The 16676-nt window shown below is 52.6% G+C and overlaps 7 protein-coding genes across 7 annotated transcripts; 4 read left to right on the top strand and 3 right to left on the bottom strand.

The window, feature by feature from the left end:
- Positions 1-467: 467 nt before the first annotated feature.
- Positions 468-1622, top strand: ACET3X_009803 (uncharacterized protein; the record flags this gene model as incomplete). Its single annotated transcript, XM_069455959.1, has 1 exon — positions 468-1622. One exon carries the CDS (start codon positions 468-470, stop codon positions 1620-1622), a length of 1155 nt encoding a protein of 384 aa, XP_069302636.1.
- Positions 1623-1970: 348 nt separating this feature from the next.
- On the top strand, positions 1971-3695 carry ACET3X_009802 (uncharacterized protein; the record flags this gene model as incomplete). The annotated part of the gene is made up of 5 exons (XM_069455958.1): positions 1971-1979; positions 2031-2228; positions 2405-2562; positions 2638-3586; positions 3639-3695. The coding sequence occupies 5 exons, from the start codon at positions 1971-1973 to the stop codon at positions 3693-3695; spliced, it is 1371 nt and encodes a 456-aa protein (XP_069302635.1).
- A 447-nt stretch (positions 3696-4142) lies between these two features.
- Positions 4143-5900, bottom strand: ACET3X_009801 (uncharacterized protein; the record flags this gene model as incomplete). Its single annotated transcript, XM_069455957.1, has 3 exons — positions 5576-5900; positions 4589-5513; positions 4143-4528 (listed from the first exon to the last, which is right to left on the bottom strand). The coding sequence occupies exons 1-3, from the start codon at positions 5780-5782 to the stop codon at positions 4143-4145; spliced, it is 1518 nt and encodes a 505-aa protein (XP_069302634.1). The 5' UTR covers positions 5783-5900.
- A 1115-nt stretch (positions 5901-7015) lies between these two features.
- On the top strand, positions 7016-7650 carry ACET3X_009800 (uncharacterized protein). Its single transcript, XM_069455956.1, has 3 exons — positions 7016-7164; positions 7225-7317; positions 7404-7650. Exons 1-3 carry the CDS (start codon positions 7146-7148, stop codon positions 7499-7501), a joined length of 210 nt encoding a protein of 69 aa, XP_069302633.1. The 5' UTR covers positions 7016-7145; the 3' UTR covers positions 7502-7650.
- Positions 7651-11271: 3621 nt separating this feature from the next.
- Positions 11272-13215, bottom strand: ACET3X_009799 (uncharacterized protein; the record flags this gene model as incomplete). Its single annotated transcript, XM_069455955.1, has 3 exons — positions 11272-11333; positions 11748-13011; positions 13057-13215. 3 exons carry the CDS (start codon positions 13213-13215, stop codon positions 11272-11274), a joined length of 1485 nt encoding a protein of 494 aa, XP_069302632.1.
- Positions 13216-14257: 1042 nt separating this feature from the next.
- Positions 14258-15818, top strand: ACET3X_009798 (uncharacterized protein; the record flags this gene model as incomplete). Its single annotated transcript, XM_069455952.1, has 3 exons — positions 14258-14398; positions 14446-15229; positions 15280-15818. The coding sequence occupies 3 exons, from the start codon at positions 14258-14260 to the stop codon at positions 15816-15818; spliced, it is 1464 nt and encodes a 487-aa protein (XP_069302631.1).
- Positions 15819-16063: 245 nt separating this feature from the next.
- On the bottom strand, positions 16064-16614 carry ACET3X_009797 (uncharacterized protein; the record flags this gene model as incomplete). Its single annotated transcript, XM_069455951.1, has 2 exons — positions 16064-16549; positions 16603-16614. The coding sequence occupies 2 exons, from the start codon at positions 16612-16614 to the stop codon at positions 16064-16066; spliced, it is 498 nt and encodes a 165-aa protein (XP_069302630.1).
- Between the last annotated feature and the right edge of the window lie 62 nt (positions 16615-16676).

Genomic DNA, 16676 nt, shown 5'->3' with positions numbered 1-16676 from the left:
CGGAGGCGGGTGCTGGGGGAAGGAGGCGGGCACGAGTGGTGAGAGTAGGCAGGGCTCGTAATGAAGCGCTTGGCGTCGTCCGCGCGGGTCGACCGCGGCAGAAGGATGGGCGCTCTACTCGATGGTGCGCATTCGACGAGGGCAGGCGACAGCGCTGGCGATGCTTCGGGGGACGGCAGATGTGCGGGGACGTGGTCGTGGTCGTGGTCGTGGCGGGATGCGCGGGTGGGTGTTGGAAGCGGCTGGGGGTGCGAAGATGTGAAGGAGATGATGGGGTTGGCCGGCGGTTTGGGCTCAGCGCTGTCTCGACTGCTCACGTGACGCCCCCCGGGCCCATCTCAAACCGCCTTTATTGTTAGGCTGTGTCAAGGATTCGTCGCCGCCGTCGTCAAACACAACAATCACAACAATAACAACAAAGGCCCCCGTCCGCACCTCAATGCCTGCACCGCTCCCCTTTGACCACCATGGACGGCAATAGGCCGCGCGCCCGTGGTCCTGCCCCGGCCGTCGCAGCAAATGCACCGCAGACTGCGCGTCCCGAGGCATCGTCGAATCCACCCGCGCCGACCAATGCGCAAAAGGTCCAGCAGCCGAAACCCCAAGCACTGCCATCGCGATCTGGCCCCAGCTCCATCCTAGTCTCGCCCCGACAAAAAGGCAACCCCATCCTCAACAGCGTGCGCTCAGTCGCATGGGAGTACTCAGACATTCCCGCCGACTACGTCGTCGGTGCCACAACATGTGCCCTCTTCCTGTCGCTCAAGTACCACCGGCTGCATCCCGAATACATCTACAACCGTATCCGAGACTTGAAGGGCCAGTACAGTCTCCGCATCCTCCTTACCATGGTCGACATTGAAAATCATGAAGACCCACTGAGAGAGTTGTCCAAGACGTCGTTGGTCAACAACGTCACAGTCATGCTCTGCTGGAGCGCACAGGAGGCTGGCCGCTATTTGGAGCTCTTTAAGACGTTCGAAAATGCTGCCCCAACCAGCATTCGCGCTCAGCAAGCAGGGACCTATTCGGAGAAGATGGTCGAGTTCATCACCGTGCCACGCAGCATAAACAAGACGGATGCAGTCGGCTTAGTATCCAACTTTGGCAGCATCCGCACTGCAATCAACGCTGGGCCCGAGGAAATTGGTCTGATAGCAGGATGGGGCGACAAGAAGGTTCAGCGATGGTGCAACGCCGTTAGGGAGCCCTTCAGGGTTAAGAAGGCAGCAAAACGGACTGTCGGACAGGATAGCAATCGAGAGACCATGTCGCGCGACATATCCATGGCAGAAGGTGAAAACCAGACGCCTACAGCAGCCGATGCTGGTGACACAGCACACCTGAGAGTGGACGATGCCGGACCGCTTGCCATGGAAATGGCAAGAACCGCCCCTTTCGCAGCTTCAGGTACGGATGCAGACCGACGACCGGACCATCGCCTCGCCGAGGACCTTAACAATGACGATGAAGAGGCAATGCGCGAGGCAGAGCAAGCTCGTGTCTCGGACGGCAACGAGGCTAATTCATCCGCCCCAAAGCCAGTGAAACGGAAGCAGGTAGAAGAGGAGAATATGAGCGAAGGTGTCATGGCCGCGCTAAGCAAGTTGAGGAAGCAGTGAACATGAGTTTGGATATAGAACCAAAATGTAGTATGTGATTAGTTGACCAGACACGATACTTTCACCTTTCAATTCGAAAGGCTGACTTTCAGATCCTGAACTTCACCCTTTCGAGTTCGCTGTGATCAATACAGTATCGTTTGCTACTTCCAATCGCCAGCCTTCTTCCATGTGTAATCGTTGTCATGCGCTCGCGCCTCATTGGTGACCCTAGTCCGGTTCCTTCCCTGGAGCCTAGTTTGCCCACATGCACTGCACTTGGCACCAAACACCAGCCTTGCTCTTCCAACTCCGCCACCAATACATCACTGTCGATACTTCGATCACCTCGTCTCTCTCAGTGCAAATATGCCAAAGGTCAGCGCTACAATATTGCATCGGAAGCATAGCAACAGCTAAACAACATAGATACAAACCACCCATCAGATAGTGGCCTTCACGCGACTACCCGCCGAACTGCAAATCGAAATCTTCGACTATCTCCCAGCTACTGACGTCAAGGCTGCGAGGGCTGTCAGCAAAACCTTTCGAGACAACGCCACACCTGCGCTGTTTCGCAGTATTGTTGCTTGTGCAAGGTATCAAGCGCTAGGCGCCTTCCAGAATGTAAGTGAGCTTCATGCACGAGAGTTCATGTAACACGAATTATATCCTAAAGGCGACTGCGGATTATCACGTCACTGTCAAGTCAGCGCAACGCACAGCAGAGATCTTGTGGAGATATCTTGGTATCAAGCATATAGAACTTGCGAAGACAAACTAATCTCGGGTCACCAATGCAGGTTTCACTACACCCGGTATACTCAGGCTATGTCAGAGAGGTCATCTTTGACGGAACACTCTACGATGCGGTGCTCGCGAAAGACCATCGCTATTACCAACAATCCGAGCAGAGCACAGACGAGTTCAACTCATCGTCATTTTACGCAATGCGAACCAGGTGTGTAATGCAATGATATGCGAAGGATTTTCTTTCTCCTCTACGTTCTGCCCACTGAAACTAATAATTCGCGAGATGGAAACGATACCATGATATGTATGAGGAGCAAGAGAGTATGAATGTCGATGGCGTTCTTCTGCATTCAATTGCGCGCGGACTTCAAAACATGCAGAACATCTCGTCGATTGTGTACTCGCCACACCAACACGCTATACCCATGGAACGCAAGACACTGCGTGACTTGCTTCCAAGAGGAGCTGTTCCTGGTAGACTCGGCAAAAACCGCACTACCAGTTGGGATCATCCCTTCCGTCAACTCATCGGCGCTATCTTCATGTCAGAGTATACTGGAATTCGACAGCTCACGATAGAAGCGCCTCGCGAAGGACACTCATACACAGCACTCTCTTTGGAAATGTTCAAGTTCCCAGAATTAAACGATCTACCTGCCGCGAGACACCTCTTTCGACACCTAGTCAGAGTGGACTTCAATTTGTCTATCCTTAACACCCAAAGTAGGGATTTACATCCGCTCACCAACAATAATCCAACCATCCAACCGCTCGAAAATCTGGCCACCGTTCTTGGAGCTGCTCAGGATCTGCGACATCTTTCCTTCGGAATCTTGGACTGGAATCATCTTCATGAGCCCCTGTGGGACGGCGGGCTGATTCCAGACGAATGCTCCATCATTGACTTTATTGGTCTTGGAGCAACATGGCCAAAGCTACGCTCGTTGAGACTTGAAGGGATCTATGCTAGGGAACAAGATGTGTGTCAAGTGATTACTCGACACAAGGACACTTTAAGATCTGTCACCTTCGCCAAGTGTACCCTTTGCACGGGTCTATGGATCGAAGTAGTGAACGAGGTCATTTTTAACGCATCTATAATCACTAAGTTTGTGTTGGACAACGTCAACGAGGATACCGGCGCGTGGTCTACAAGATCGAATACAAGAACAAAGCGGATGCTAGGTTATGAAGGCCATCTTGTTGTGAACAAAGATGGAGATCTTGAATTTGTACACGGGATATCAGCTCCTCGTCCTGTTCATACTTTCTGACGCTGTACAGGTCGATACCAATCCAGACAAACCCTCGGTAGAGAACGGCCGGCATGTGGTGCAGTGAGAGTGAGATACTACTATGAGGGAGACTACGTTGGGTTGATGGAACAATCAACGAGCGATGGAAGCGTTGCAATCATGTTAAGAAGGAGTGCTTGAATTTTACGTGTAGTTGTACAACGAAGTTTCTTGATTGAACTGTGTGACCAAGAGATATTCGATAGCGAATTTCCTTCTTTCGTGAGACTTTTGCAGTGCCAATGAAGTATATAGCAATTTAGCATATAATGCAAGTCGAACTCATAACGCGAGAACATACGTCAAGTTGAGCGATGGTTCTGTTAAAGGAGACGAATCAAGCTTGTTACGAAGCACACGATGGGTGACCGTTGTGTGGTGTTGGTTTGAAAGATTTGGTATTCAACATCGGTACTCTCTCAGTACCATGTGCTATGAGACTCCGCAAGCATCGGGACCAGCCATACGATAAGCAACAGTCGTTAAAGACCTATTAGACCCTCTCAACCCTCTCTGAAGCACCCTTAGCGTCGTTATCAACGACGACGCTGTGATGCCTTGCCGGGTCTTTCTCCTCAATGGCGGCGCCCTCAACAACGTGGTTCTGGCCACCAAAGATGGCGTCCATCTCCTCGAGGCTGACCTTCTTAGTCTCAGGAACGAAGAACCAGACAAAAGCTGCGAGCAGAAGGTTGATAGCAGCGAACATGTAGAAAGCGTAAAAGCCCTCGTTCTTGAGAAAGACGGGGAAGAACTGCTGGACGATGGAATTGACAACGTTTTGGGTTTGCGAGCACATGCCGACAGCTTGAGCGCGAATGTTCATGGAGAAGATCTCTGCGGTGAAGATCCACACCGTTGCGCCCCAAGAAGGTTTGTCTGTGGTGGGTGTTAGTAAGTGTTCTTGTTGCGACGGGTGTGGGAGAGGGGGTGACGTACAGAATAGAGCGAACAGGAACATGAGGAACACAATCGCGATACCAACGGGCTCAGTCTTTGCGCCGCTGGGAAGCGTAGGTGTTTGAGTCTCCACAGTTGCGGCAATAAGCATGCAAATGCCCATACCGATACCACCGACGATGAACAAGAATTTGCGTCCAAAGCGGTCGACAGTCCAGGTAGCATTAAGTGTGAAGATGATACTGAAAGTGGCATTCAGGGCGTTGATCAGAGAGATAGTGTCGGCGCTCGTAAAGACCTTCTTGTAGATGATGGAGCTGTAGGAGTTGAGTGTACCCTGTCCAGTAATCTGCTGACCACCGTTGACAATCATCGCAATGTACATGCGCTTCCTGACAGACTTGTCCTTCCACAGAGCAGAGAAGCCAGAAGAGATGGCCTCGGCTTCGAATTCAATAGCCTCTCGGATGGTCGTAATCTCATCTTCGACATCTTGCTCAGTGGCACGGACGCGGCGAAGGGAGCGGCGGGCTTTTTCATAGTCGCGACTCTTCTGGACGTACCAACGGGGAGACTCTGGGATGAAGAAGACCTGGGAGAGGATGATGATAGGTACCATCATCTGGAAAATAACGACCATCTTCCAGTCCCACTCGCCGAGTTTCTGAGGGTTCTTGGAGGTACCGAAGGAGATCCAGTACGCAATGAAGGAGCCGACGGAATAGAACATCTGCCAGAAGGACATGATCTTTCCACGGATCTCAGAAGGAGCAAGCTCTCCGATGTAAATAGAACCAGCAGTAAGAGCAAGACCTTGTCCAATACCGATGAGGACACGGCCAGCGATAAAGACACCGATTTGTCCACGAGGAGCGAATGTTTGCATGATGGTAGCGATGATGACACATATGGATCCAGCAGCCATACCGACTCGTCGTCCAGCGTAATCAGCGAGAGGTCCAGCCTAAACATGGCAAAGTTAGCAAAAGGTTGTGGATTATTGGTGACACTGAAGATGAGACATACCATGAAGAAACCAGCTACAACAGCACCAACAGTATATGATGTGTTGATGGCGCCGATGATGTTCGGTCCAGGCGTGTTGAAGTAGGCGATCCAGTGCTTCGAGTTTTGCAACGCGTTGAAGACGGACGCATCGTAACCGTAGAGCACCATGCATGATGCTGCAACGAGCGATATGTACCAATTGTACACTCTAGTCTTGTCGACCATCTTGACGGTAGTCTCTTGGTGATTCTCCTGAAACGAAGGTAACAACAGTGATCGACTTGGTAAAGGTTGACAAGGGCTTCCGGCTCAATCTTCGCAACGATACAGCGAGAGATTCTGGAGCTCTGGAATGGAGAGCAGACAACGGAGGCTGCGATGGGCATATATACATACTGCATGGGATGCCACCCCGGCCGGGGAGGGCTATCTTGCCCCATGTCAGGTCCCATCAACCCCATGGGCTCGGAGACGCCAGTTCCAGCCTCTGGGATGCGAAGCCAACGCCGCTACGAAACGCCTCCATCCAGAATATCACCACGAATCAAGACGCCCAGAGCGCCGCGAAAGCTTGCTCTAGTGCCAAATGTATCCACGCCCAGCACTCCAGTCTCTGTAGTCCCCAAATCTGGGGAATCTGGGGCTTGGAACTTGAGCATCGACCGAGGGATTCTGCTCATCTGATGGACGGAGAGGCGTCGTGTGGTTTTTCCACGAATGGGCGAGATAGAGCTAAGTGTTGAGGCGCCGTTGTTTTGAGGAGAGGCGAGCCGGATTCATGCCGAGATGGCGTCTAGTGCACCATCTAGCCCGTGAGCAGCTAGGTTTACCGGCGATAATGTCAATATCGGGTAGGTTTCGTCGTCGCCGCAAGCATGCCAAGTCTCGACACAAGGAAGCCGCGGCGAAACAAAGCTTTTGGCTGCCGTCTGGGTTCTCTTGTTTTTGCGTCTCTGATGCTTAAAACCACCGAAGTATTTCCTTGGAAACATGTGTGGTGCGGCTACCACAGTTTCGGCGTTGCAAGCATCTGGTCACTCTGCCACCCCCAACCTCATGGTGACGGTGAAGTACAGAGATGGCATGATTCGTGCTCGAGAGCATCGCTTGATAGCCAGCTGTGGAGTTTGGGTGGGTCGGCGCACTGATTGCGCGGGCGGTGACCATATCGCATCCTTTAGGGACGACGCGGGGGAGCCAGCGCTGGAACGAGCTTAAGCCAATAATTCTTCTACATGAGGTCCACGGAGAACACGACGCGACGCGCTGACATGTCTCGGTGATGAGCTGTTGCAAACGCATATGACATGCCGTGGTATCCCCGGTCATAGATGAATCTCATCAACGCTGAGATGAGCTCCAGCCGTGCCTAGGTAGTACCTAGCGCTAAACGAGCCATGAGGCAATCACGTGCTCTTCCGCCACATGAGGCAGCACTCTGTGGCTGTGCACATCCCGCTTTTCTCGGGCGTCGAGACCCTTTCCCACCGCCTGCCACCGCCTAACGCTTTCGACGCCTCTGAGTAAATCTCTCAACCTTCACCTGCACACCGAAGACCGCACCAACAAAACAACCAAAATCTACAAGATGCCTTCAGGACAAGGAGGTGAGCACCACAACTTGTGCGCAAACTGAGGCGGGGTCAAAGGCTGACAAAATACCACAGCGGGCACCAACCCCATCCACAACAAGCAGAAGAAGAAGAAGGCCGTCGAGCTCGACGAGGATGATATCGCATACAAGGCGAAGCTCGCTGCTGGTGCGTACTGCTCGTGTTCTGCTACCGAAAACCTGGAGCGCCACAATAAGAACGAGGACAACGACAGACGTGCTAACGGCATGCAGAGAAGAAGCAGCGTGAGGAACTAGCCAAGACCGTCGGCAAGGGCAAGGGGCCCCTCAACACTGGTTCCCAGGGAATCAAGAAGTCGGGCAAGAAATAAGCGCTGGGCATACCAACAACCGACCGAGCGACGAAAGAACGGCGATGCGACACGACGACGATTTGACATGAAAGATACCACAAGCCAGGAGTCATGACTTGGCAGGGCGCTCACATACACATCACATTGATGCATGGGAATAAACTATCAATACCTCTTACGTTCTTGGTGGCTCTTCTAGGTGTTCCCACTTTCTCCCAGGCTGCAACCCTACTACTTAGGTAGACTCACCCTTTGCGCATGTGTTCTACCTCTTGCCCCCCTTCGTATTTGCTCCTTTCAGATGAAACACAGTCTCTGCGTTTCCCCAGGCAACTCGTTCCCACTCCACCTGCGTCAAGAACCCACTATCTCTGAGTTCATCCATCAACTCCTTCCCCCTCTCTTCGAACGGGTAATTACTCGCATGCAACACTCTGTCCACTGGGATTTGTTCTAATAGCGCCCTCAGACTCGACATGTCTTGTGCATCCGCCGTCGTGAGATAGATGTTGTGCTGCCAGATATCTAGGAAACTTCGCTTAGGTTTATCCGCAGCGGGAATAGTGGTGAGGAGCATTTCGACGCGTGGAATGAGAGAGGGCAGCACGCCATGATGCGCAAGTATGAGACGTAGACCAGGGTGTCGATCAAAGACGGAGCTGAGGTAGAGGTGTAGCAGTGGGAGAGGAGAAGTAGCATGCGACGTATGAACGTGCGTCAGGAGGGGCGCGTACACAGTAGAACGAAAAGTGTGTTGGTAATCCGGTATCTGTGCATGTCAGTTGACGTCTTCTTCTTCCCTTCCCCCTCTGTCTGGTTGTCAAGGTATAGACAATAGCATACTTCAGACCCCACCGGCCACATTTCCCGCAACAAAATAGGCACTCGATACTTTTCTGCAGTATCCCAGAGCTCTTCCCATTCCGCTCCTTCCAGTTCAATCTTCCTACTAATCCCAATACAACCCCCAACAAACTTCATCTTGCTTACACACCGCGCCAACTCTCTTGCCGCCTCCTTGCCTTCTAGAGGCAATATGCTCACCGCGGAGAACTTCTCCGAGTTCATGAGAACCGCTGCGTGCATCGCGTCGTTGATCTTGCTGCATACCTGCGGCGCAGCAACGAGGGGGACATGACTGATGATTTGTCTCGACTGGCCGAGGGAACGCATATCTTTTGCGCGGCCGGGCCCTATGTTGCGCAGTTTGGTGAGAGTGGGCGGGGGTATTAGATGAAGGGAAGGTTGGGATGGGGATGTTGGCGGAGATGTAAAGGCCAGGGTTGGTGTGAGGTGAGATTCGAGGGTTGCAATCAGAGTCGCTGGTGTTGTTGCAGCCATTGTGTTCTGCTTCGTCTCGGTAGTTGGTGGTTGCTGGCGAAGGGGACGTGGAAAATGATAGGTTGTAGAGATATTGTAAGGACTGTGACGAGAACCACAAGGTATGCAAGCAAATGGTCATTCTGAACTTGTGGGTATGGGAAGTACGCAGCTGAAAATGGATAGTTGCGAGCCAGGTTGGCGCGGTAAGAATGCCACCTGCCAGTGGATACGAAATCAGTCATGAGGATAGTTGCTGCCAATTGTTGACAGAGGCAATCTCGCTGTCGCAGAGTACGTTGGTGCGTCACTCTTTCTGAACATGCTCCAGCAGAATCACCAAGATGTAAATCGAACCGTTGAGAACATATTGGTTTGGATAAAGTATATAATTAATAGATAGTTATACTGAAGTAAATGGTGTTGAGGTAAACAAACATCTTGTGGAAAAAGATGACCTTGAACACTTTGCTGCTCCCTAGTGCAAATGTTCCGACCGGTAAATCCCGTCGCAACTTCCCCTCACAGACAACACTCATCCTGGCTGTGTAACGATGATGGTGGTGCGTGGCGCTAGCGACCACGCTATGAGATGTCGTGATGGTGACGTCCGACTCATTGTCCGGTCGTCAGCCAGGCGATGACAGCTGGTGGTTCGGTGCTCGTCAGGCGACAGACTAGTCTCTTCCAACACTTGGTCAAGAAAGTCTTGATGATGTCGTCATGGTCTGATTACCGTTGTTCATGAATTCGTAATAGATGTGTAGAGTTGTTCCAAGCGATGAACGCGTCGGCTGGCGTTCATGATGTTCGGCGACCCTTCTTGCTGCCAATCGTAAAAGCCCGTTTGAGCTTGCTTTCGGTGGTGATGGGTGATATTGGGCTTGGTGTCGAGCTGCTTCCTGACCGGCGGGTCTCCGAGCTGCCGGATGATTGGGAAGAGGACCTCTTGCGGCTCTCTTCTGCGAGGATGTCATCCAGTGAAACGTTGAGATGGGGATGACTGATTGGGACCTCTTCGAGGTTTTCGACGAAGCGTGATGCCATTGTATTGAGAGTAGTGTTGAAGTGTTGTAGTGTATGGGTGGATGTATGCTCAGTGTGTAGGTGGATGGATGGTTGCGGGAAAGGTGTAGATGTTTATAGCACCGGCAAAGTTTTATAGGCTTGGATGGCTACGATGATCTACAGGTGATGTGTTGCGGGAGGCGGCTTCTGATAAATGGTCCAGACTTGTGTGGCAATGTTCGGATATAGTGCACCAAACTGGTAAGCTGTAGCGAAGACCGGAAGCAGGAGGAAGCGAGGGTAGAAGCACGACAACCGGAAGCGATGGCAGACGATATATGCCGAAATATAGAACAAAGGCTCGATAAGCAAGGGCGGCGAAAGGTTTTTAAACTCACCCAGGGTGTGTGTGGATGAGCATGTGGACAGGTCCGTGTGTCCACGGCAGAGGGTGGCCAGGGACCAACGATTCAGGGTCTGCCCCGTCGATCGAGAGGCCTCGATGCATAATAACGGCGGCGCTAAGGCCAGGATATGACGTGCCGACACGTTCTGGACAGCGTTCGCTGTAAGCCACTCGGTTTTTGTGTGGTAATAACGGGCGCGTAACCGCGTGCGACAAGTGTTCATGTTGCACACTTTCCATGGTTGCGAGTCCTCCCAAAATAGGTATGCTCGCAGGACTGTCATAGATAGCTGTAAGGGTCGCCCAAGCCGTTTGAAAGCGTCAAGCCAGACTTCGGACGTCTTCGCACGAGTGCTGGAGGGATTGCGCATCCGACCCGCCGCCTCCGCCCACTCACGCGGAACCAAACAGCGGCGGCCTTGGAAGCCTTGGGGTTATTGCTGAGCAGCACGCGCAACTCTTTTGCCACAGCTTGCGAAGATTGGCTTGCGGAGTCAAATAAACTCTCGACTAGCACGGTGACGATCAGCACGATCACCAGGCAGTCGCGAGACAAGACCGAACCTTCGCACTTTATCCATACCACCACTGCCGCCATACAGTAGAATGTGTCCCCACGACGGGATCCCGCATGCAGTATTCTCGTCGGGTCCGCTGCGCCCATCGCGAGTATGGCCGGCCTCTCTGACGTAGGACGAGAGCAATCCAATACCACAACCACCGCTTTGGCTATAGTTTCCAAAACACGGCCTTGTTGACGCGTCTGCCGGCTGCGCTTGCCAGCGAACGACTGCGACAACTGTACAAGCTCCAACGAAAATGCCTGGGCGGCATGTGCGGTGTGCACTAAATGCCATGCCCGGCAACTAGTCTCGACATCATCGTGCAGGGTCCGCGTTCAAAACGTCCGGCGCCCGAACCCTTGTGGGTCTTTGACAACGGTAGACCCCAAACCTTCTGTACCATCCGTCATGTCAAATGGTGCACGGAGCAGATTTTCCATCTCAGGTTGCAGATAAAGCGGATACACTACGCTAGCCGCGTGTGCAATGAGTTAGTCTTGGGCACCAATAATGTCAATCGTGTATACAACGTCGTGGTCAGCATATTGTACGACTACACCCGTGTCGTGCAACATGCCGCAAGCCCGTGAAAATTGCGTATGCAATCGGATGGCCTGGAGTTTTCAGAGTTTTGGACAAGTAGTGAGGCTCTCAATAAGCTGGCCTGATGACGAATTCCTTTGCATCATCTTGATTGTTCATTGGCCCAGGCGGATGGTAAGTTGTCATCACTGTCTACCGCGGCCACGGCCACCCCTTCCGCCCCTCCCACGACCTCTGTGCCCTTGGCCACGCCCACCCCTTCCATGTCCACCTCCGCCTCTCCCCCCGCCTCGATTGGACCGCTGTTGTTCCGGTCTCGGACCGTTTTGCGCTAGCTGCGCCCGCTCTTCATCTGACGCATGAAACACATTCGGGATTTGCAGTAAATTGCAGAATGTCTGTGTGTGCGGATTACTATACTCACGCGGAGATTCTGGCACATGAACGCCTAACGCAGGCTCGTATACCGGCGCAGTCTGTGTGAAGTCCTCTGGAATAGTCATCTTGTTGTTTGCAACGACATTCTCTTCAACCCAACTCATCTCCTTCTCCACGAGAGGTCGGTAAAAAGCATCACCTTTGTCTGCAGGGACTTGCGCATATGGGTCCCCCACCTGAAGGTGGTCGGCAAATACGCGAGTAATGGCAAGCCATTCCTTGTCGTACTGTAGCTGCAAAGGTCTTTGCAGTTCAGCAGGTGTATGTGGCTCTATTTCCAACAACTGGAGAAAACTTCGTTTGGGCAAGCACTTGTCGAGTGCGAGGAAGTTGGTTGTCTTATTCGTTATGTCTTCAGGAAAGGGCAGAGTCTGCTTTGGCTCAAACTTTGGGCGTGAGAAAGACTCAGGCAGAAGACTCCGAACATCATCAGGGATTTGGGATTCGCTCTCCGCCTTGGTAGGTTTGGAGGGTTCCTTTGGCTCTGCGACTGGTGCAGGCGGCGCCTCGTCGTCATCCAAATCCATATCAAGATCAATCTCCGCATCGTTCTTGGGCACTGATACGGGCTGCTCGTCTACGTTGTCCAGACCGATCTCGCCGTCGTTTACGGCCGTTGGAACAGGGTTGTCGGTATCGGACGCGGGGTTTGGAGCTTCTGCGTGGTCCCATACAGCCGGGAACTTAGCATGCATATGAGCGCTGAACCAGTGGGGTGGTCGCAAGTGCTGAAGGACGTCCTTTGCGGCAACGCTACCAAGAGTACCGTCCTTGGCTTCTTGTTCAAAGTCTGGCTTCCAGCTAAAGAGCTGCCGGTAGTTGCCTTTCCACTCCATACCACGCGGCCAGTCGTGGCTTAGGCCGATGTCCACCTGTGTGCGTATCTGCAGTAATTTCCGCACGTCGATTTCTCGAACGTGGTAAATGCTCCTAACGTCGTCGCTGTTATAGGGCAAGCGCTCGTAGTGCGGCTTCTTGTATTTGTAGCCTTTCCAGATACCAGACAAGCCAGCGATGCGCAATGGCCCTAGCCGTATTACGTTGGCTGCGCCCATGTAATATATCTTCGGGGCGGCCCAGCCGCCGTAGTATAGCTCCCACATGTAGTTGCTCGCTTCGTGGTTGCCGCCAATGAATATAGTGAGGTATGGGGCTGTGCGCAGGCCTGAGTAGTATTCGTGAAAGTCGTGCATCGCATAGTACTTGGAGGGCATCGACACTGCCTTGAGATCGGACGCATTTCGAACAGCCTGCGAAGTCAGTCGCTGGATGGATAATGTAATCGGTCTACATACCTGAAAGTCACCGCCGATGATCAAGAGATCTACGCCTGGCCAACCTTTCAGTTCACAGGCCTTTGCAACAGACGCATAGATTTCGTGTAGCACGCCATGGCCACAACCTTCTACTGCTATGCGCAGGTTCTGCTGTTCTATCAACTCTGGGGCGGACATGTTCAATGGGTTTGGTAACCTAGTAGTTAGTGAAAAACGCGCGTTATTCTCGACGCGACTACAGAGTCGCTGGCGAAACCTTTGTTGCGCAGTGCATAAGCGCAGAAGTCACGACATTGGCGCAAATAATGTGTCTGCGGCGGAGGCTGTTGTCGAAGAAAGTATGATGGAGGGACCTGCAGCACTAGCGTCGGAGGTCGGAGTTGCGATAAACTAGCGAGCACGTGAAGATACTGGACCTGCAGGAAGCTTTCCAAGGCCTGCACCGAGATCATTCAGGTCCTCTCAACACATGGCTTCAGCAGATCAAACCCAACTGAGGGCAAAGTTCCTCCGAGAAGCTGCTTTTTTCCTCGCAATTCCCTCCCCAACGACGGCAGCTTTTCTGGGTAATGCACGCAACAAGCTAATTGAAGATGCTGAAGTCGACGTAGCAAGCAAAGAATTGGATGCCTTTCGTCGAAGTGTTTGCGGCGCATGTGGAAATGTCATGATTCCAGGATGGTCATGCAAGGTCTCGAACAGAAAAACCTACAAAAGTACTAGCAAAAGATCACCGGAGCCCGAGAAGAGTATTCGCTATACCTGCTTGCGTTGTCAGCGGGAAACACTTCAAATGCTTCCGCAAGAGCGAAGACGTCGCAAGATGACCAAGAGATCACAGCCACCAGTGGATATAGTCCCAGTCCCAGAGGCAACGACTACAACCAACAAAGAGCAGAGCGTCCCTGCAAAGACCATAAACGCGAGCAGCAAGCAAAGACAAAAGGCACGAAAAGGTGGCTTGCAAGCTATGCTTGACAAGAAGAAGACGCAGGACTCGGGCGCGGGCGGGCTCGATTTCATGGACTTTGCGCTATAAGCTCCGTAGGGCTGACTGAAAGCGCACCTGCATGGAAGGGTCTAGCGACACCCCGCTATACAAGCGCGGGGCTCAAAAATTTCCAGAAGTTATGTCATCACAACCTGCGAAAGTCAATCCAGTTGCACGCACGATTCCTCTGTCCAACACTACCTACAACTTTGTTAATCGATTGCAAATATGGCACAGCAACAGAGTCTCGCCAAGGACCTCTTCGAGGACATGGGCCGCAAGGTCGCAGAGGCGAGCGCCCAACAAGGCGACGACGACACAAAGGTTGTCGACGAGATCGAGAGCATGTGCATGAACTGTCACGAAGATGTAGGCACATTCGCAAGACAATGGTAGACCCAGCTGACACTCCAAAGGGTACTACGCGCCTCCTTCTCACTAGAATACCTTTCTTCCGCGAGATCGTTCTCATGTCCTTCTCGTGCCCGCATTGTCACTTCAAGAACTCCGAGGTTCAACCTGCCGGCGAAATCCAGCAACGGGGCATCAAGTTCACTCTCAAAGTCGAATCGGCCGACGATCTGAGCCGTCAGATCATCAAGAGCGACACGGCTATATTCCGCGTCGAGGACATCGATCTAGAGATACCACCTGGCCGAGGACAACTGACAAATGTGGAGGGCATCCTCATGATGGTGGCGCAAGACCTGGAGCAGAAGCAGGAAGAGAGGAAGCAAGTAGTACCAGAGATCTATGAGCAGCTGCAGGGAGTCATCAACACAATCAAGCAGATGGCAAACGGAGAGAGGTTACCATTCAAGGTCACAATCGACGACCCAGCCGGCAACTCGTCGATCGAGCCTCCAACGGTACTTGGCGCAGGAAAATACTCTCGCAACGAATACCCACGAACTGCTGCACAGAACGAAGCGCTCGGTCTCGTTGATACCAGCAGTGAGGCCCCTCCCACGGAGATTCGAGAAGAGTACAAAGCTTCACAAATGTACCCGGAGATGCCTTCCGCCCATGCCCCTATGGTGAACAATGTCGATGAGGACGATATCGTGGAGAACCAGGTCTATTCATTCCCTGCCAGCTGCCCGGGATGCACCAAGTCTTGTACTACGAACATGAAGATGGTCAACATCCCCCATTTCAAGCAGGTAGTCTTGATGAGCACAGTATGCGACCACTGCGGATGTAAGTTCAACTGATCAACCAGTGAGTGTCCATCAGCTAAAGTAGTACAGACCGAAGCAACGAAGTCAAGACTGGAGGTGAAGTTCCCGAACTAGGCCGCCGGATCACAGTCACCGTAGACAGCAAGGAAGATCTGTCACGAGACATTCTCAAGGCCGAATCGTGCGCTATGTCGTGCCTCGAACTCAACCTCAGTGTCGAACCCGGTACTCTTGGTGGCAGGTTTACCACGATTGAAGGTCTTCTAACCCAAGTACGTGATGACCTGAGATCCTCAATCTTCGACGCTGGCGATGGAGGAGATTCCATGGACTCCGAGTCCAAGCAGAAGTGGAACACGTTCTTCCACAACCTCTCTGCCGCCATCAACGGTGAGGACAAGTTTACTCTTGTTCTTGAAGACCCCCTTGCCAGCAGTTACGTCCAAAGCTTTACGGCGCCGGAGCCGGATCCTAAGATCAAGGTTGAGGACTACAAGCGGACAGAGGCTGAGGAGGAGGAATTGGGATTGCTGGATATGAAGACGGAGGGTTACGAGGAGGAGCATGCGGCGAGTTTGTCGAACGGAACAACGACCAACGGCGCGTAGGGTGGACAACTTGGACCTCTCTTAGATTTTCTTGACTCATCTTGCATTAGGTCGGCGCTTCGTAGATACCACGGCCTCGCCAGCCATGATCAGTATGATATGATCTCATAGCCCACTCTTGCTTTGCGGTTTCTTTTTTTTTTTTCCCTAAAATGTCGCGACATGCTTCAAGCTCCAATCACACGGTAGGCTCCCAGCTTAGATGGTGTTGTGTTGCAGCCATTGTCTGCCCACGCAGCCCTTGTTCATCCTGCAAGCGGGTTCGCGTGGATTGTGACGCTCTTGATCTCCATCTTCTCGAGCGGTCTTGACTTCTTGTCCACCTGGACGCTCTCCATGTCATCCAGCACCTCCCACCCTTCTAGCACTTTTCCAAAGACAGTGTTCTTTCCGTCCAAATGCGGTGCTGGCGCGAAGGTTATGAAGAACTGTGACCCGTTGGAGTTGGGGCCCTTGTTGGCCATGCTGACGATTCCCCGCGCATTGTGTCTCAGCGCAGGCCGAATCTCGTCCTCGAACAGCTGGTTTGGCGTGTCGTAGATGGAGGTGGAAGTCTTGGACTTTGGGTCCGAGGCAGGCGCACCCGTCTGGACCATGAAGGAGGGGATCAGGCGGTGGAAAGGCGACGAGTTGTAGAAGGCGGATGCGCAGAGGGCGAGGAAGTTCTCAGCCGTCTTGGGGACGGCCTCGCAGAAGATTTCGAGTTTGATGTCGCCCTTTGTGGTATGCAGCTGGTTGCGATTAGCAGCCGGTCTGAGAATGGCCACGGGCGTTTCGGACTCACCGTGACGGACATGGTCGCGGGTGACGATCGGTCGTGTTTGTGGTTTGGAGGGATGGAACGAGCGATGCTGGCGC

Source organism: Alternaria dauci, chromosome 10, assembly GCF_042100115.1.
Source record: "Alternaria dauci strain A2016 chromosome 10, whole genome shotgun sequence".
Taxonomy (NCBI): domain Eukaryota; kingdom Fungi; phylum Ascomycota; class Dothideomycetes; order Pleosporales; family Pleosporaceae; genus Alternaria; species Alternaria dauci.
This window is presented reverse-complemented; position numbering and strand designations above follow the sequence as displayed.

Excerpts from the sequence above, each read along its gene's own strand:
- ACET3X_009800 (XM_069455956.1), top strand. Across the intron at positions 7,318-7,403 it reads CAAGGCGAAGCTCGCTGCTG|AGAAGAAGCAGCGTGAGGAA; the intron begins GTGCGTACTGCT and ends AACGGCATGCAG.